At 45.8% G+C, this 20,902-nt stretch overlaps 1 protein-coding gene across 5 annotated transcripts in view; it reads left to right on the forward strand.

Annotated features, from left to right (window-relative positions):
* The first annotated feature begins 264 nt into the window (after nt 1–264).
* OSBPL5 (oxysterol binding protein like 5) overlaps nt 265–20,902 on the forward strand; it is a 196,242-nt gene continuing 175,604 nt past the window's right edge. For 2 of the 5 annotated variants that reach the window (XR_014791960.1, XM_084855434.1), the window contains exon 1: nt 266–810. Coding sequence is in view for 3 of the 5 variants with exons in the window: in XM_084855434.1 (XP_084711560.1) it covers nt 361–810 (450 nt within the window). In the remaining 2 variants the exon portion in view is untranslated. Of the gene's footprint in view, nt 811–880; nt 915–20,902 lie in introns of those variants that run through there. The other 3 variants (XM_084855450.1, XM_084855443.1, XM_084855479.1) reach the window with 3 other exon arrangements.

Genomic DNA, 20,902 nt, shown 5'->3' on the forward strand with positions numbered 1-20,902 from the left:
CCAGCATCTGAAACAGAAAGAGCGCCTCAGATTCTGGGGGGAGGGGCGAGCCCGCCAAAGAAAGCTTCTATCCCACGGGTTACAGTAACCCTTCGCTATCAGGAAGGAGAGCGGGCGCCGCGATACCGTCGGCGCACGTCCTGGCTAAATGCGGCTGCACTTTGACGTTGCTTCGATTTCGCTTTACATTCCCCTCCATTATGTCGTCCCTTCTTAACCAGTAAAACCACGCGGCCCAACACACACACACGCACACACACGCAGACACACACACATATCCAATCCAGAATTTAACGATCCTGCCCGGATTTTGCACCCCACCCGGCCACCCACCCCAATCTCTCTCGCGCGCTCTTCCTGATGTGGTTGGATAGAAGTCTTGTGGCATTTCCTGCTGCAGAGACTCCTCGAAACAGCTGCCCCGCCGTCGAGGGTCGGAGCCCGTCGCGTTTCCTCCGGATCCGGGGCTCTGCCGCCGTGCCTAGAAGCGGGGCCCTGGAGGGCAGCTTCCCAGGCCGCCCGAGGCGTGCAGCGGCTCGGGGGCTCCGACGGAGAGGCGACGGAAGCGACGGACGGCTGGCGCGAGCGGCGAGGCACGACCTCCTCCCGGGGCAGCGGGCGCGCGGCAGCGGTTTGGGCGAGGTGCCGCTTCGCGGGAGGGATCGAGCGTGTCGGGCCCCAGGACCCGCCCGCAAGAGAGCGCGCGAGCGAGCGGGCGAGCTCGAGGCGGCCGGAGGAGGGGCGCCGCGGCCCGCCGAACATCATGACCGACGCGCCGCGGAGATGCTCGCGGGGGAACTTTTGACTATGGTGAGGGGCCGCTTCGCGAAATGGGGGACGCGCTGTTCTGATCGCCGGCAGGGATTGGGGCGAGGGGGATCTCGGGCTGTCGTCGCTGCCCGCGCGCTGAGGAGGTAAGAAAGCCGCAGCAGGAGGCGTCTTTTCTGCTCGCGGAACAACGCGGGCGGGCGCGGGGGTCCGTGTTGCGGTGCGTGAGCTAAAGACTGCGTTCCCGAAAACCTTTCTTCTCCGCTGAGGAATCCTCGGTCTGCCTCGTTGCACACAATGGCTAAGCTGGGTTTGGGGAGGGGGAGGGGGAATCCGCCGGGAAGGGGGGGGTGCTCACTCTGAATTCGCTTGCTACTTACGTTTTATGAAGATCTGATTTCCCCCCATAAATAGACTAAAACTAAAATAAACAACCGCAATGCATCTAACGTCTAAGCAAATATTTAACATTACATATGGGGATTCCTCTTTCTGAAAAGGTATTCCTTCCCCCCGCCCCAAGGAAGCATACTACAGTTATTAGTGTTATCTACCGAAAGATCCTCCTCAACTGGGAAACTAACTTGGATGTTCAGCTCATCTTATGCGATTTGAATTCCATTCACCCTTTGCTTTGGCTTTTTGTGTATATCTCCATCAAAGGATTCGATTCACAAAAATCCAGATGAGGACAACCATCGCCATAATAACGGTGACTAGCCACGCACTGCGTAGCAGTCACCATGCGTGCTGTCTCCTGAGGGTTAAACAAGAGTCCCAGGGCTTGCGGGGGGGGGGACCCCAATTGTGTAAATAATATTGTAGCCCCCCATCACTGCACTGCATCAAGTGGCATTCTCTGCTTTCTGTAGCTAAAAGTGATGGTGGCCTCAATTTTGAATGAAAGACTATTCATGAGCATGTTTGCAATGGGAAGCTATAGAATATATATTTTCTCTGAGGTCTTATAGAGTGACAACTTGTTAAATGCTGAACGTATTTTTGTATTATTTGCTTATGAGTAAGTATGGGCTATAGTAACTGGTTCAAAGGGTTAAAATAAACAAAATGCTAGCATTGCAGATTTTTAAGGCATAATTTTAGATTTCTTTTAAAATTCCTTTTACATGGTTGCATGGTTGCAAGCCCTTCCTTTTGTTTTCTGTGCTGTCACAACAAATTTAATTTTCTTGGAGTTACTCTATCCAGTGGGAGTTTATATTAAGAAGGAAGCCAGAGAGGCCTGTTTATTGTTATGTTATGTCAAAGCAAATCTGGTACTTGTATTGTTAGGGTCGTTCATATCTATAGTGGAATGAGGTGACCTTTATAGGTTATTTTTAATGTTTCTTTTCCCCTTGATTTAATGTCACAGTGCAATAAAAATAAACCTTCTCAGTCCATTAGAATACAGTGTGAAAATAAATCGGAAGATCTTGGAATGCAACCCTAGGGAAATAGTGAAAACATCTTTGAGATCTGAGGCCAAATGTTACTAGTGCTTTGGATGCAGACAGTTTAGGGGCAACATAGGCAGAGCATGTTGCTATTTTTAAGCATGTTTTGTTACAGTTTGGGATTTACCAGTGGGAGTAATGGAATGTCAGAAGAAGTCGGCTTTTTGCCTAGCAACTGAGCAATTAAGATTCATAATTGAGCCAAAGGTAGACTTAATCAGACCTAATTGTTTTTGGCAAGTAGGATCTTTTGTAGGACATGATTTAAGCAGTCTGGCAGGTGAACCTAGTTTCAGTGCATTCCCAGATCCTATGGTGGTGTTGGGGGAAGAGGGAGGAACCTGGCTGTACATTTTGGGCTGCTCAGTCTATACTTTCATCACAGATGGTAGGATTCCTCCATAATAGAGTCTATGAAAGAAGGTAGACAACACTTTGATATATTCTGCTTCTTTTGTTTCTTGGATGTTTGTTGTTTATTCATTCAGTCGCTTCCGACTCTTCGTGACTTCATGGACCAGCCCACGCCAGAACTTCCTGTCAGCTGTCGCCACCCCCAGCTTGCCCAAGGTCGAGTCCGTCACTTCCAGAATATCATCCATCCATCTTGCCCTTGGTCGGCCCCTCTTCCTTTTGCCTTCCACTTTATAAGTTGATTTTTTCCAATCTGGTGGCCATTCTTGTGTTTTCCAAATTTGCTGGCATATGGCATGCATCACCTTGACAGCATCATCTTGCAAGATTTTAAACAGTTCAGCTGGGATACCATCGTCTCCTGCTGCCTTGTTATTAGCAATGCTTCTTAAGGCCCATTCAACCTCACTCTTCAGGATGTCTGGCTCTAGCTTCCTGACCACACCGTCAGATCTATCCCCGATATTATTATCCTTCCTATACAGATCTTCCGTATATTCTTGCCACCTTTTCTTGATCTCTTCTCCTTCTGTTAGGTCCTTGCCATCTTTGTTTTTGATCATACCTATTTTTGCCTGGGATTTACCTCTGATGTTTCTAATTTTCTGGAAGAGGTCTCTTGTCCTTCCTATTCTGTTATCTTCTTCCACTTCCGCGCATTGCTTGTTTAAAAATAATTCCTGATCTCTTCTGGCTAACCTCTGGAATTTTGCATTTAATTGGGCATATCTCCCCCGATCACTGTTGCTTTTTGCTTTCCTTCTTTCTTGGGCTGCTTCCAGTGTCTCAGCAGACAGCCATCTTGCCTTCTTGGTTTTCTTTTTCTTTGGGACGTTTTTTGTTGCCGCCTCCTGAACAATGTTGCGAACATCTGTCCATAGTTCTTCCGGGACCCTATCTACTAAATCTAGTCCCTTAAATCTGTTTTTCACCTCCACTGCATATTCATTAGGAATATTAGTGAGCTCATATCTAACTGATCTGTGGGTCTTCCCTATTCTCTTTAGTCTGATTCTAAATTGTGCAAGAAGAAGTTCGTGATCTGAACTGCAATCAGCTCCAGGTCTTGTTTTTACCAACCGCATAGATGTCCGCCACCTTTGACTACAAAGGATGTAGTCAATCTGATTTCGGTGTTGACCATCTGGCGAAGTCCATGTATAAAGTCGTCTTTTAGGTTGTTGGAAGAGAGTGTTTGTTATGCACAGGGAGTTGTCTTGGCAAAATTCTATCAGCCTCTGTCCCGCTTCATTTTGTTCTCCCAGACCATGCTTGCCAGTAATTCCAGGTGTCGTTTGACTACCCACCTTAGCATTCCAGTCTCCTGTAATGAAAATAACATCTCTTTTTGGTGTATTATCCAGTAGGTGCTGCAGATCCTCATAGAACTGATCTGCTTCTTCAGCATCTGTAGTTGGGGCGTATATTTGGATCACTATGATGTTAAATGGCTTACCCTGAATTCAAATTGAGACCATTCTGTCATTTTTTGGATTGTAAAGTGGCACTGCTTTAGCCACTTTATTATTAATTATGAAGCTACTCCATTTCTTCTGTGGTCCTCTTGTCCACAGGAGTAGGTCTGGTGGTCATCTGATGTGAAGTGGCCCATTCCAGTCCATTTCAGTTCACTGACACCCAAAATGTCTATATTTAATCTTGACATCTCCCCAATAACCACATCCAATTTGCCCTGGCTCATAGATCTTACATTCCAGGTTCCTATGGTGTGTTGATCTTTAGAACATCGGATTCATCATTCACCACCAGCACTGTCGGCCGCTAGCCATCCTTTCGGCTTTGAGCTAGCTGTGTCATCACATCTGGGGCTAGTTGAACTTATCCTCTGTTCCTCCCCAGTAGCATTTTGACCATCTTCTGACCTAGGAATCCCATCTTCCGATGGTATACCAACATATCTCTGGTTGTACTGATCCATTAAGTTTTCACAGCAAGAATACTGGGGTGCGTTGCCATTACCTGCCCCAGGGATAGTATTTAGTTTGACCTCTCTGCTGTGACCTTCCCATCTTGGGTGTTCCTTCATGGTTTAGCTCATGGCATCATTGAGGTGCTCAAGCTCCAGCACCACGACAAGGTAACGATCTCCTTTGCTGGAGGTTTCTTGGACAAATACATTTTAAATGTATGCTTAATAATTATAGGATATGACCTTCTTTATAGAGTGAATTGTTGTTCCAAGTGCTCCTGCCATTCATCCTTTGCTAATAAAATGATGTCTCAGCATAGGGCACGTTTACTTGGATGGGACATGTAACAGTATAGTTATCCTTTGAGGCTGCTATATCAAGGGGGGACATTAATGGACACACATTGGGCAGCCTAATAACTTTTCCTTGCCACCCATTTGAGGTTTCAGCTCCACTTTTGGGCAGTTACTGGAAACCAGTAGCTCACTGTATGTAGCAAAGGTGGCAATGCATAAACTCTTAAATGTTTCTGGCTGCCTTTCTTATTTAATTAATTAAATTTATTAATTGCCCATCTGGCCGGTCACCCAGCCACTCTGGACAATGTACAACAATAAAAACAGTTTATACAATAAAATTCAACATTAAAAACTTCACATTTCTAAAATTACCCAAATGCCTGCCTGAACAACCATGTTTTTAATGCATGGCAGAAGCTCATTAAAGAGGGGGTGTAGCAGAGTTCCCTAGGGAGGGAGTTCCACAGAGTGGGGGCCACCACAGAGAAGGCCCTCTCCCTTGTCCTCACCAGCCTAGCTGTCCTGGCTGATGGGACAGAGAGAAGGCCATCCAAGGCTGATCTTGTTGAGCAGCCTAGCTGGTGTTGCTGGAGGTGCTCCTTGAGATAGGCTGGGCCAGAACCGTATAGGGTTTTAAAGGTCAAAACCAACACCTTGAATTTGGTCCGGAAAACAACTGGTAACTAGTGCAACTCCTTCAGCACTAGAGTGATGTGATCTTGCCGGCGGCTGCCTTTAATCAGGTGAGCCACCGTGTTCTGTACCAGCTGCAGCTTCCGAACCATCTTCAAGGGTAACCCCACATAGAGCGCATTACAGTAGTGTAAACGAGAGGAGACCAGGGCATGTACTACCAATGGGAGCAGATGGTCGGGAAGGAAGGGGCGCAGCCGCCGTATCAGATGGAGTTGGTACAGCGCTGTCCGGCTCACAGCTGACACCTGAGCCTCCATGGACAGCTGGGAGTCCAAAATGACCCCCAAGCTGCGGACCTGGTCTTTCAAGGGTAACCGTACCCCATTCAACACCAGGTCAACATCCCCCAGCCTCCTCTTGTCTCCCACCAAAAGTACGTTGGCCTTGTCAGGATTCAGCTTCAGCTTGTTCCTCCCCATCCAGCCACTCACCATCTCCAGACATTTGGACAGGGATTCTATGGCCAACCTTGGTGAAGATTTGAATGAGAGGTAGAGCTGCGTGTCATCCGCATACTGATGACACCGCACCCAAACCTCCTGATGATAGCCCCCAGCGGCTTCACATAGATGCTAAATAGCATCGGGGAGAGGATGGAACCCTGCGGCACCCCACAAGTGAGTGGCCACGGGTCCGAAGCCTCCTCTCCCAGTGTTACCCTCTGGTACCTGCCGGAGAGGAAGGACCGGAACCACCATAATATGGTGTCTTCGATGCCCAGCTCCTCCAGGCGGTCCAGGAGGATACCGTGGTCAATGGTATCAAAAGCTGCTGAGAGGTCGAGGAGAACAAGGAAGGAGCATTCGCCCCTATCCAGAGCCCTCCTCATATCATCTACCAAGGTGACCAAGGCCATTTCTGTCCCATGCCCAAGCCTGAAGCCCGACTGAAATGGGTCTAGATAATCAGCTTCTTCTAAGTGTGCCTTCAACTGCACCGCCACCACCCGCTCAATCACCTTGCCCAAAAAAGGCAGATTGGAGACTGGGCAAAAGCTGTTCAGAACTCGGGGATCCAAGGAGGGCTTTTTTATCACTGCCTCCTTGAGGGCTGATGGCTCACTCCCTCCTCAAGGGAGGCGTTCACCACCGCCTTGATCCCCTCACCCAGCTTCTCTCTGCAGCTCATAATGAGCCAAGATGGGCAAGGATCAAGTAAGCAGGTGGTCAGCCTTACAGATGAAAGCACCTTGTCCACTTCATCAGAAGGAAGAAGCTGGAACCGATCCCACAAAACCAGTGTGCCACAGACTGCCTTCTGCTCACTAACTGTATCCACAGTGCATGGAATAACACTCCTAATCTGATCAATTTTATCTGCAAAGTGCCTTGCCAAGGCCTCACAGGAGGCCTTAGAATGCTCCAGTGGTTCTAGACCAACTGGACCAACCAGGCTCTGGACCACTTGGAACAGCCTCCTGGGACAGCACTCTGTAGATGCGATAGAGGCAGCATAATATTCCTTTTTTCCTGCCTCCACTGCCATGTGATAGTCTGAAGATACAGCTCTAGCCTGTGTCTGATCGGCTTTGGAGCGAGACGTCCTCCACCGGCGCTCTAGCCGTCTCACCTCCTGTTTCAGAGCTCATAACTGCGGATTGAACCATGGTGCAGTCCGAGCCCTGTTCAGGGGGAGAGGGCATTTTGGAGCCACCCGATCTAATGCCCCAGTGATTGCGGCATTCCAGCCACCCACCAGGGTCTCAACTGAGTGGCCGTTGGTGTGCTCCAGAGAATCCCCAAGCACATTCAGGAATCCATTCGGATCCATAAGACACCTGGGGCAGACCATTTTAATGGGTCCTCCACCCCTGCGGAGGGGTTGTGGAACCGAGAAGTCCAACATCACCAGATAGTGATCTGACCATGACAAGGGGGTGGTGGATATACCCCCAACTTCCAGATCACTCCCCGCTTCTCCAGAAACAAACACAAGGTCTATTGCATGACCAGCTACATGGGTGGGCCCAGTTGGAATAGGGTGCAGCTCCCAGGAAGCCATGGTCTCCATGAAGTCCCGAGGTACCCCTGTGAGGACGGCACCCAAATGTATGTTGAAGTCCCCCAATACCAATAAGTTAGGGGACTGCAAATGCACATCAGAGACCACGTCAAGCACCTCGGCCAGGAAGTCAGTCGGCCAGGAAGTCAGACGGTACACAAGCAGAATCCCCAGACCACCCTTTGGGCCCAACATCCAGTACATGCACTCAGCGATCTTGGTCTCCCGGAGAGGGGGTCTGGTGAAGACCATGGACTCTCGATAGATAACAGCCACTCCCCCTCCCCGATCCCCAGCCCTCAGCTGCTGTGCATATGAAAATCCGTCTGGACACATGGCCGCAAGAGATGGAGCAGCGGCCTTGGCCAGCCAGGTCTCCGTAATACATGCCAGATCTGCACCCTCATCCAGGATCATGTCATGGATGAGGGAGGTTTTCTGGGTAACAGACCTGGCATTGCAGAGCAGCAAATGAAGGCCAGAAGATGGAGTCATGCCTCCCCCAGCCATCCTTTGGCTCTGGACAGGCCCGGAGCAGGGTACAGATATTACACATCTCTCCCTTGTTCCTCTTACCTGGCATGGCCTGCCCCTAGCACTCCGCCAGCGCCTGCTGCCCAGCCTTGGTATGTTCTGGCCCCCAACACCCACCCCACTGCCTCCATCAGGTGGACACATGTCCCCTTGCTTCCGCCTATCAGGCAGGCTACCCACCCCTAAAAACACAAGATTCCCCCCAAAATTTAAAAACAATTTTAAAATCCCCTTTAAAAATACTGCCAGGCAGGAGTCCACAGTGGTGGTGGTGGCGGCGGCGGCGGCGGCAGCGGCGGCAGCAGAGCAGGCATGGCAGCAGCAGGCATGCCTCTTCCCTGGTGGTGGTGGTGGCTTCTCCTGCAGGCCCTGGCTCTGCCAGGCCATCTCAGCCAGCCAGCTTATGTAGCCCTTCCAGGAAGGGGCAGGTGGAACAGTCAGCACAGCTGGCTCGGTACCTGGGGGCCTAGTTCTGCAGGGACTGGTGGTCCACCAGGCAGAAGTCCACGGGGTGGACTGGTGTTGGTGATGGCGGCAGCAGCAGCCATCTTCCCCAGTGGTGGTGGTGGTGGTGGTGGTGGTGGTGGTGGCTTCTCCTGCAGGCCCTAGCTTTCTTCTGGAGCACAGGGTCTTGACATGAGCTCGTTTAGGTGGTCCATGGAAAGCCTGCAGAAAAGTTGAAAATATCTGTACTTGGCTCTGCACTTGATTTTTTTCTCTCCTGATGATGGAGTTTGAGGCTGTTTTGACCAGGGCCAGATCATCCAACAGGCTTATTAGGATTTGGTCTAGGGGCCATGATTTCCATAATACAGCACTGGTACTGGCAATGATACTAGTGCAGATTTTTTTTTTAAAATTAAAATATGCATTATGTATGTGCTCTGATTTGTAGAACAACAACAAAAGTTTAAGTGGTTCTCTGCGATCACAAAAGTTTAAGTGGTTCATGTGTGTGTGTGTATGAGTTTAAGAACTACTGCCCTTGAACATCATGCCAAAATCAGTAAAGCTAGTCAATGTCTGTAGAAGAAAAATAGTGTAAATGCAAGAAGTTTCATAGGTCCTCTACTTTCCATGCTCTGCCATCTTATGTATACAGCATCATTACCTGTATACAGCAGCATTCCCCATGTAGTTTTTTACTACAATGCCCAACATTTCTTACCGTTGGGGAAGGCTGGTATAGGCTTGCCTAACTACAGAAGAAAGCATAGAGAGCTGCTGCTCTGGTAGCAGGTCTATCAAATGTAGGGATGAAGGTGTTTTTGAAGTCAAGTGTGGAGCCAAGAAAAATCTGGACCAAATCTGGAGTGAGTCTGGTCAGTAACATCTGGTGCAGGGCTTGTATACATTGTCCTGGAGCCTTGTTCCAGGAGTGTTTGTGTCCCACTATTAATTACTGCATTAATTCAATTTAATTCATTTGAAAGGCAAGATGTCATGTAGAATTAAGACAGTGACTATACCCCTGGTTGATGATGCATCCCTGTATTTGGACTCTAAGAGCTGCATTCCAGCGTCTGCCATTAGCAGCCTGTATCTTTTTGAGTTGGTAATCTGCTATCCATATAATTTAAACATGACCCAGATATAACAAACTATTAATTCACCTCTGCCTTGGATTTATTTACATGATTAAAGTCTAACTTCAGTTTTAAAGACAGTCAAAGAAAGGGCTCTTAGAGAGCAATCCTGTGGCCTGCCAGACACTGTCTAGTGGACCATAGGGTATGGTCTGTTCCGGGAACCGACCTTGGAGCCTGCGCTGCGAGGTTGGTTCCTGGAGAACCAGCCTCCCCCCTCGTCCACACTGCCTCCGAGGCAACATGGAGAAGCCCCATCCTCCGCACTTGGAAGACAAGCGTGAAGCGACTGAAAAGGGGTGGGGCTGGGGGGGCAGGGAGAGCGGAGCTATGTGTACAACACAGCCTATGTGTCATATGGCAGCTTCCTCTCCTGGCTGATCCCCTGCCGTTAGACAGCTGAAAACGGCTGTCTAGCAAAAAAGAGCAAGGCAGGAGTGGCACGCAGGGAACGATCCCCCCGTGCCTCTCCTGCCTTGCTTTGGATAGGGCGATCGCCTCTGAGGTTGGAGGCAGCCACCTACCTACTTAGGATTGTGCCCTTAGTTGGGCTTCTTAGTTTCTCTTTCACCTTGGGATAACAGATTTATCTCCTCTGGGAGATTGTTAATTTCAAATTCCAACTATCAGTTTTGCTGTGACCTGGGATGACAAGCCTACAGACAGTACCTCTAAGGTCAAGTTATTGATTCGGAAGAATAATGGCAAATGAACAACCTCAATATCCTATGCCTTGTAAATAGGCCTTAAAAATGGGGTTAAAGACTTTTACCATCTACATAAAAAAAAACCCCAAATCTAGAAAGGGGGAAAAGACAGCTGTAGATTTACAATATGGCAAACATACACACAAAAATTATGTGTGAAGTCCCCAAAGAAATTAGAGTGGTTAGAAGTTAGGAAAAATTAAAGGCAAGGCAAAGGAGTCCTTTTCTTTTTCTTTTGCTAGTCCAGTGTCTTTGGCAATGGGGATGCAGAAGCTTCTAGGAGCTCAAACCAATAAAATATAAGCAGTTAACTACATGTCTCTGATTTTCTAGTACCAAGATGGCAACAGCCTTCCAGACTCATATAATCATAGGACTCAAAATAAGATTGCAGATGTTTGGCAGTATGGAATCGCACATTTTTCCTTTGCCATGATATTGCTCCCTTCCTTCCAGAGCCTATGCACACCCAAAAAGTGCTAAAATAATGTTTATGAATCCAGAGCTTTATTGAGGGGACAGAAACTGATAATCTGTATGAGATTTTTCCCTAAGCTATCTCTGCCTTTTATTGAAGTGAATTAAATTCTCCATGGTCTGTGTGAGTGTATGTAAAAAGCTGACCAACACATCTGATATTTTGCAGACACGTGACTTCAAGGCACTTCAAATAAGAGATTAAAATAAGAGGATTTTCTGCCACCCCAGAATGACTAGGTTACTTATTTAATTAGCAGCTAGCGGGGGGAAATGAATGTTAAAACTGCATTAGCAGTGGTGTAGTGGTAAATTTTGAAGTGCAGGCACTCATAATGACAGACCTCATAGCTACCCTGATCCATATCAACAAACCAGTTCTAACAGTTTTCATCTCAGGAGCAGGTCTTTTGTAACGCTACTGGGTCTTAATTTCCCATTTAAGGCCAAGCCACTCCAAAATACTTCATATGACCACAGGGAACCGTATATTGTTGCTGGGCAAATTCACCCCCCTGCCACTACTGTGAGGATTGCAGCTAAGCTCAGAGGAAACTGGGAATTCTGAGGGGGAGGTATGGCAGAGGATGTCACCATCCCTGCTAATAAAAAAGTGGGGGTGCTGTGTCCCTGTGAGCCCCGGCTCCACTACACCACTGTGTATTAGTTGCCCTAAATAAGGGTAAGTTTTCTTCTGGGGTATTCTCACACCTCAGATTCCTTGTGTTTGAATAGCTAGACTTGAACTTGTGTTGACATTTCCATGGCACTTTTTTGTCCAAGGTATTTGTAACTTGGAAACAGAACTTTGCTTTTGACTGAAAGCAGCTATACAATGGCTGTGTCATGGGACTAGGTTTTAATCTTCTAATCAGAATTGTTAAATGCAGTGAAGGGTGAAGTGGCTGGTACAACACATTCAAGACTTTGGGTGTTGAGAAGCACTTTCTCCTATCTGAGATGACCAAAGCTCTTATAATGAGGACCTGTAGAGAGGCCAAGATCAATACTGTTATCTAGATGGCTTTTTTGGTTTGCTTATGAACCTCCTTGTTGTTAGTATAAACCAAGCACTAGCTTCCTGTAAAGAATCTCCTCTCACATGGATCTTGTGCAGGTGTCTTACACCTGTATGAGCAAATAGTGTGGTGTTTGCCATTTCTGGCCCCAAGAATGGTGCTTTTCTGTCCATCTCCTTAAGGATCATAGTGTGGCAGTGAGAAAATAGTTGCTGTTTTGACTGGAGAGGAGGATTGCTAGAGTATAGTATATCTATCCAACTGTTTTCTCCAACACAAGTTTACTCTTCTTGCATTGGCGATATGTGTGCGTCCATGTATTTTTGAATGGCTCAGATTGCAGTCAAACCTATCTATATTCAGCAGTCATTTTTAAAAGGCTCAGCATGTGTTGAACCATTTCCTAAACCAGAATCAATGTGCTTATCCAGTATGACTGACTAAGGGCAGTATGAAAAATAGTATTTTCATCGCACTAGGGATCCAGTGAGTTGTGCTATTGCATTGTGGGATTGGAGGAATCCAATTTGTCAGCAGGAGAGATTGTTCTGTGGGGCTCTGAACTGGATCCCAGCCGTGTTAGGGGTTGCTCTCCCCCCCCCCCCCCGCAGCAAACCAGTGGTTTAGCAAAGGCAAAATTCTTCTTCCCCTCCCTGGCCATGCTGCTTACAGATACCTGTAGCTGCACAGGTATGCACAATACCCTAGAACAGGGTTCCCCAACCTTTTTGGACCCATGGGTGCATTTGGGAATTTGAGATACTGCTGTGGGCACCACCACAAGATGCCTAATCAGTGGGTCGCCGTTTTGTGCCTACCTTTCACATCTGCAGATCTTAGGCTGAGTCTTATTCAGCAAAAACGTTTGCTTTGTGTCTACTGGACACGACAATGTCTCTTTAATAAAGGATTGTCTAATTCAGCTAATTGCTGGCAGTGCAATATATCTAATGCTTCTTTAAAACATATTTTTTTGCAATGTTCAGTAGTTGTTTCTTTTTGCAGGGAGGTTATCACACAGATAAATTTTGTACTAGAACAGTCTTTCATATTCATTGATCTATACGCTCTTTTAAATTGACCTGCTTCATGGAAATTAACAAATGGTCAGCGTAAATGGATTCTCTGCACCCTTTTGACAGCTAAAAGACTAGTATTACAACATTGGAAGGATAAACATTCACCTCCTCCAATGCAATGAATTGAGGACCTTACAACACTTTCATTATTTGAAAAGGTGGCATATAGATGTGGCCTTCAAATTGATACTTATTTGGATATTTGGTCCCCTTTTGTTGCAGCCCATGTATTATTGCTAGGAAGTTGTATGCGTTTCATACAAATCTATATATGTATATTGAAAAAATTGGAATAATATAAAAAAGAAAAATAATAAAAGTTTAAAAATTTGGGTGCCCTTGGGCACCATACTGGGGACTTGCAGGCACCATGGCACCCATGGGTCACACATTGGGGATCTCTGCGAAGAGTCCATTTGTGCTGGGAAAATGGTCTCACTGGGATTGTTATGTCTTTCCGTTTTGAGAACTTCTGGTATCCCCTTTGAAAAACATTGGATTATTTGTAGGGCTGTGCATGGAGCCCCTGATCCAACTTGGAGGCTGCTTCAGGGATTCCAAGTCGGGCCTGATTTGCTTCAGGGTCCCTGACTTGCCTCGGCCTATGAAGCTGAAGTGGGGTTCAGACATCTGAATCCCACTTCACCTACACACACACACACACACACCGCCCAGCCCCCAGCTCCTTACCTGGGTCCTTAGGCTTGTTCCATGTGGGGGGGCTGCCGACACTGCTGCCAGTACCGCCAGGGGAGCCAGCAATCCTGGTGGGAGCCGCTGCTGCTGCCGCCACTGGTACCACAAGTGGTTTCAGGAAGGGGTTTTTCCAGCCATGGCTGGAGATGCTGGAAATTGAAGTTGGGACCTTCGGCATGCAAAGCAGGTGCTCTGCTGCTGACCTATGGCTCCTCCCTGTGTTTGTTCAACCACGGTGGGTTATTTATTTTGTTAATTTTATTATAGTCGTTAGTGGAGGGGGTGGGGAGGACCTTGGCACAGATGAATATTAGATGTGTTTCTATATTAGTTTTGAGAGAGCATGGGAACTGATCTAGAGAGGCAAAAGGCCATCTTATTCTCAAAATGATATCCATAGACTAAAAAATGGACTCAAAGGTGTGTGGAAGAGGCCCTTTGCTTATCCATCTGTAGCACCTATGCTCTCCCAAAGCTAATAACAAAACCATCTAATATTTTATTCATTTACACCAAGGTTTTCTTTACTGCTACAATAAACATGCAGGGTTTGGCATTATGAGGAAGGAATGGTGATTCATGGATCTAATATTATGTCCAGGCAGTTGATTTACTGTTGTCTCTGAATGTGATGCTTTAGACTTCTGGACTCTGAGGCAGCATGGTAAACAGTTTACACATTTCATTCACTAGAGATTAGAAGCAGCTCAGAGCAGGAGCCTATTAGTCACTGTGGACAATGTGGAAGAAGAACATCGACCATTTTTGAAAATGGCCTGCTCGGCTACCCTGAACCCTATATCTGGTCTGGTGCCTCGACTTTGTTATTTTTTTTAATCACCAGGGAGGAAGTGGGATGTGACTCTTCAAAAAAATACGTATTTTAACATCTCATCAGATGATGTGTGAATCACTGAGGTGGAAAAAGCTGCTGGGTGATGCACCACATACCTGGAAGTAGGATATGAAAAGGCTGCAGGAATTAATAGTGGACCAGCAGGGCTCGTTTTGAGAAGCTGCTGGCACAGATGTGCGCAAAATAGATTTTCCTTTTATGAGAAGAATCCCTTCATGGTCTCTGCCAAGTTGCTCTTAAAGTGTGATTCCTGCTCCATACTTACATTGTGACAGGGAATGATGTTCAGCATAAGGGAGATGTCAGTTATTATTATTTTGGTCATCTTTTTGGCTGATCCTGAACTCTGTAGCTTTCTCAAATACAAGGGTACCAAAATATAGTACAATGCAGTAAAATACAATACTGCACTGTAATAACTATGGTCTTGGAGGACAAGGCTATCAATGGCTTCTAATCATCATGGCTATATATTGTTTCCAGTATCAGAAGTACTATGCCTCTCAGTTGCTGGGGAACACAAGCACGAAGGTGCTGTTGCCCTCACGTCCTGCTTGTGGGCTTCCCATAGGAATCTGATTCGGAACAGGAACTTGTATGAACAGGCTGCTTGACTAAATAGGCCTTTGGTCTATCTTATATCTTTAACTTAGTGGTTTGGAATTGCATGAACCAAAGTACTGAGTTACTACTAATGATCTGGCTTAGAAACTGAAAGAGTATGGGTCCTTCCAGATAAGGTTTTTATCCTGCGATCGCCCTGCCTGAAATACAGAATTTTAGGGTAGGAGGGTCTAGACAATGTCTTCTATTTGTAACCCTCCTGTGTATAATATCCTGTGTTTTCCCACCACTTCTTCCATCTTTTTTCTTCCCAGAAAAATGTGTTAAGGAGGAAAAGACGGAATAGTTGCAAAATGCCTTCTGATTGGTAGTGCGGTGTCTGAAAGCATTCTATAAAGAAAACGCATGCATTTACAATAGGTTTGATGGAATGACTTGAGTGAGTCTGTAAAGCAGTTAGTTACAGTGGCTTTAGGAGGTTCGGGAGAGAGGTAAAACAAGTGGGGGTGAAGCAGCAGCTGCCGTGGAGAAGACGAGATGTGGTGAAGGAGGAGGTAGCTGACTGAGAAGGATGGCTTCGCTTTGCAAGCTTGGGTCCCGACTCATCTCCTCTCAAAAATTAAGCATTGGTCAGTTAATTAAAGTCTGAAAAATGCACTTTATGAGAGTGTTCTCATGCTCCCAAATTGATCTGTGGAGGTCTCTTAACAGTGAATTCTTACAGCGGAGATGGGAATCCTCAGTCTAATTTTGGCATCAGATTCTGCCTTATGTCAGTAGAATCAGGAACTTCATTAGCCAGATTTGAGGGGAAAGTCAGGTATGGCAGGCCAAGCCCCCAAACTCCTATTGCCAAAATGGTTTGGTGTGAAGATCTGTTGCCCCAAATGCTCTTTGTGGGAAGGACAGGTTTAGCCCAGAGCCATCCAGTTGCTGACTTTTACACTTTCTTTCTTTGCTTCTATCCCTCCGTCTCAGAATGGTTAGTGGCATTTAAATAGACGAAAATATATTACATTATCCTCTGAAAAAGATGCACAGGTTTTGTTGGGTCTCCCATGAATGGGAATTTTGGAACTTCAGAACAGTGACCAGAAACGCTTCTGTTTCTGTGTGATCCAAAAGTCTGGCTCACACTTAATACTGAAAGGCAGACCCCTGCCTCTCCCCTCTCTCACATAAATTCACCCTACCCTGTCTTCACTGTTGTGTGACTGTCGCCAATTCAGGTTCCAATTAAACTGGATACATTCCTAAACTTCCTTTGAGAACCCAGTAAACACAGGGTTTCAACATGCGCTTAGAAATGTATAAGTTCAGTTTAACCTGGGTTGGCGATGGTCACATGTAACATAGAAACCATTCATAGGGGCACCAGAGGAATTGATGCAAGAGAGGGGGAAAGTAAGCACAGGATTTCATGGTCTCCTCCCAAGCACTGGATCATCACTGTATGTGAAATGGGCCAGAAAGGGGCCACTTGTGGCTGACCGTGGAGATTGTGTGACAGGAAACCGGAATACGACACTCTCCTGTTTGGATACTTGTTGGGGCTGATTTCAATTTCCACCAAGATACTATGGGTATTGGAAGCACTACTGTAATATAATTTGGACAGGCGGTCGATGTGTAAGTGAATAGGGGGAATAAAACATTCCCTAAATAAAATGCATCATGTTTGCTTAGCCTGTTGAGGTGCCTTCAAGGGAAAATTCAACAAGGAGAAGCTCAGTCAACCAGTTGAGGATTCCATATTGGTGTTAATTGGTTTTGAAATTAAGCCAGATATACTTGAAACAGATTGTTCTCTGAAATGTGTTAGTAACTGTTTTTTCATTTATTTTTTGCTTGAAGTAGTCCTGGGCAAATCCATGCTGTTTTCCATTCTCTTTTAGTTTCTTTTTCTTTTTTCCTTTTTAGCATCAGGAGAGCTGGGATTCTGCACCTGCCAGTTCTGGCATCAATTTCTGTTAAATACTGAAATGTATCATAGTTGAGGCAGTTTGCCATCTGCAACAGATTTGAAAAAGCAGCCCCAAACTGATGTCATCCCAAGGGGATTGGGAGATAAACTGTAGGCTGCTTATCCCAGCATTTACTAATGACATATATATGAAGCTTTCAAATGCATCTTGTCTCTGCTGCATAAAAGTTCTCTGTGTCTCTGGAACCCATCATTCCCAAACAAACATATTGACCACTATTATACCCTTAGATATATGGCAAATGTACATTCATGTTCCAGCCTTATTCCAAGGGTGGACAACTTGGTGCCCTCCAGATGTTTTGGACTACAACTCCCATCATCCCTGACCATTGGTCAGGTCTTCCTACCCCTGTCTATTTTAAAAGCATTTGTTTTCTGAATAATGAGCTCACCTGCTGATCCAGAAACTGATCTAAAAGTGTTTACTTTTGCAGAGCATATTTAACTCCCCCCACATTCCTTCCTTTTTATATATTTGAGATTTCTAACTGGCACCATCCTGATGGGCTGTGGGAAGATAAAAACTAATAAAATGGAAAGTCTGAATATAATGAAGGATCCAGGAACCTGTGTGACCCCATTCACTGATGGGGGCACAAAAGTGCTAGCTAGGCATTTTCAGTCGTAATCATGAAGTAGATATTAATCAAAGATGGAGAATATAGAAGGCAGTAGAGAGAGATGTGGCAGTGGGAGAGAGAGTGTATGTATCATTCCCTCTATTTTTAATCTTCAGAGGTGAGTGTTGCTTGTATAGCCAAATTGGCACCACACACAAAGGGCTTTTCTACACATGGCTGTTAATCTGCTGTATCTACTTTGGGTTTCATCACAGAATTGAGATCTGAGCACCACGTATGAGGAGTTTTTCCTTTCCTCCTTTTCTCCTACAGAACCTCTAGGTGGCACTGTGGTATAGTGGAATAGCGCAAACACACAAGTGGAAAAAAGAGTTTCCTTTTGCTTTGACAAATAATACTCCATTTTCACTGCTCTGAAAAAACTCTCCAACAGTGCTCTTTAAAAACAGAAGCGAACCTGCGGGGTCATAACATCTAAAGAACCCTTAAACAATTGTGACTAGGGAATGGCAAGCCATAATCACTGCCTCATGTAGAAAAGCTCAAGAGGGAGGTATCAGCAGGCCTGGACTAGATGGATCTGTGATCTTTCTTTCTTTCTTTCTTTCTTTCTTTCTTTCACAGCTTTTTGAAAACTTCCTTATAAATAAAACTGAGCAAAATTTATTACACTTACTAAAATTTGGCACCCCCATGGAATTGCTTTACAGGCCAACTATGGCCCTGAGGTGGACATCCATGATCTAGCACCGGGGTGGGCAACTTGTGGCCCTCCAGATGTTTTGGCCTACATCTCCCATCATCCCTCACCATTGGCAATGCTGGCTAGGGCTGATGGGAGTTGTAGGATGAAACATCTGGAGAGCCACAAGTTGCCCACCCCTGTTCTAGAACCTGGATTATTTAAAATTGCTGTCTAGTGTAGGATTAGGCCTCTCCTAAATATAGTGTGATTAAAATGTATCTCTTCTCCTTCCAAAGTATGCTTTTAACTAAATAGTCAAGCAAGGTACACAGTCAAGCATAATAAAGGAGGTTTAACTAGGAACCATTAAAAAAAATCCTCCTCTTTACCATTCAAATATAAACATTTTTCTCATTTAAAAAAAAAAGGAAGCAGTCTGTACTTATACATAAGCAATAGGTGCTGGGGTAGTAGATGCTGAATGAATTCTCAGTGATATTTATGAGATACAATAAATTAAAGTTAATATTGTTGACACTGCTATATCAGTTAGGCTGCTATTCCTTGTAAAAATATGTATCTGTCCTTTCCCCTCAGCTGGGTTGCTCTAATAAAGGTTAAGGCACTAGTGCCTCTAAATTGAGTCGCCCTGTTTTACATGCCAGCCTTACCAGTAGGCAGACTGTATTGGCCCCAGGAGCATAGCCAAGTCATTTGTAGTGTTAGAGGGGCCTAGAGATCCATAATACTTGCTTAAGTTCGTTATTGTTGCAGTTCCCTTGCTAGTAAGCCTCTGAGCATGTGAAGATGATTCAAAGGGCCAATAGCGCAGCCTAGCACATTCCATACTAATGACTGAGAGTGTTATCAAGCACTCTGCCTGGGAAGCGAAGTTTGTTTACAGATGGCTGTCCTGAGAACCAAGTGCTGTTAGTTTACGCTGGGAATGAACGCTAGGGGATGCTTGCTGCTTTATTGCTAAACATGTATTGTATAAAACCCATTGTACCCGATGGCTCTGGGTTCAGAGAAGCTGTCTGATCCAATCATTGGGTATGCCTGTATGTTGTAAGTTACCCAATAAAGTCTCCTTGTAAGTAAACCTTTGAATCTGATTTATCACTTTCTTGGCACCTCTAACCTAAGAGTTCAACGCCCACAGCCAGGGCAATACACAGACTGAGGCAGCTGCTTTCAGGTAGCATATGCTGGGAGGCAGGTAGCAGCAGCAAATTGTCGGAGGACAGAGCTGTGTGTCCCATGCAACTTGCCCTGCACCCCCTAATCTAGCCAGCTACCCTCAGGTGTGGTGGAGAACATTGCCCCATCACCAGCATTGAACTAAGAATCAGCTGGCGGTCTGGTGAGCTTTTGCAGTTGGAATGGGAGGGAGGTGCCATTTTGTCCTTTGCCTTGGGTAGCAAAATGTCTTGGGTTGGTCCTGGAAGGAGAATAGTTACATTTGCTCCTCAAAGTGTTATAGATGAGACCACGTTGCAAGTAAAATGTGTTTACTCCCTGGGAAAATTTGCAGTAACCCTCAATCCACTGATTTCAGAGTAATCCGATAAAAATCCTAGCAAATAAAATGGGGGTCTGGGGGTAAATCCAGTCTTAACTACTGTTTAGTTTCCATTGCACTTATTGGAAATCCTCCCAGTGACTTCAGCTGCAGTTGAAATGTTCTCTGGAATGGCGGGGGGAGCTGCTAATTCATCTAACTGTGTAGCAAACGGTAGACTTTAGTGAAACAACACAGCTGTTTGCTAATTATACATACATTTTCAAAGCACTGTACAGACTACTTATTGAAACAATTAGTCTTTAAAATGGCCAAATGAGGCATAAGAATCAGTATTATTATTTCCAGTTCGGAGCTGTTCATCTTTTGGAGTACTGCCTGGAGGAGCTAGCCGAGCTGGTGAACTTCTCTTCTATACTTACTTGGAGGAAAGTCTTTATGTTCTGTCAGATGCATCTATATTTTACCTAGGGAGGTGGTGGGCTCTCCCACACTGGAGGCATTCAAGACGAGGCTGGACAGCCATCTGTCAGGGATGCTCTGACTTGTATTCCTGCATTGAGAAGGGGGTTGGACTCGATGGCCTTGTAGACCCCTTCCAACCCTACTATTCTATGATTCTTTGATTCTATGATTGAATGATAGCCTTCCTCAACCTGGTGCTCTCCAGATGTGTTGGACTGCAACTCCCGTCATTCCCAGCCAGCATCCATGATGGGAATTGCAGTCCAACACATCTGGAGGGCAGCAGGTTGGGCAAGGCAGTGTTCTGCAAATTCTGCTGAAGTTAACAAAAATAGATACTACGATTTTTGAGATCAGGCTCAAAACCAACATCAAAGATGTTGGCTGCAGTCCAGCACACCACGAGGCATGCTTAAGGCCTATCGAAGTCCATGGAATACAGAACATGCACTATGTTTCTCCAATGGCTTGTGCTCCTCACAAAGCTGCTACCTGATTTGTTTTAAAATTAGCCAGATCATGCACTCTTGCCTCCAGTCCTTTTATTTAGCTTGGTCTTGGGCTATTCTTGAGCAGTT

This window comes from Heloderma suspectum, chromosome 1, assembly GCF_057233095.1.
Source record: "Heloderma suspectum isolate Gila_16-S chromosome 1, 16-S_ref, whole genome shotgun sequence".
NCBI lineage: Eukaryota > Metazoa > Chordata > Lepidosauria > Squamata > Helodermatidae > Heloderma > Heloderma suspectum.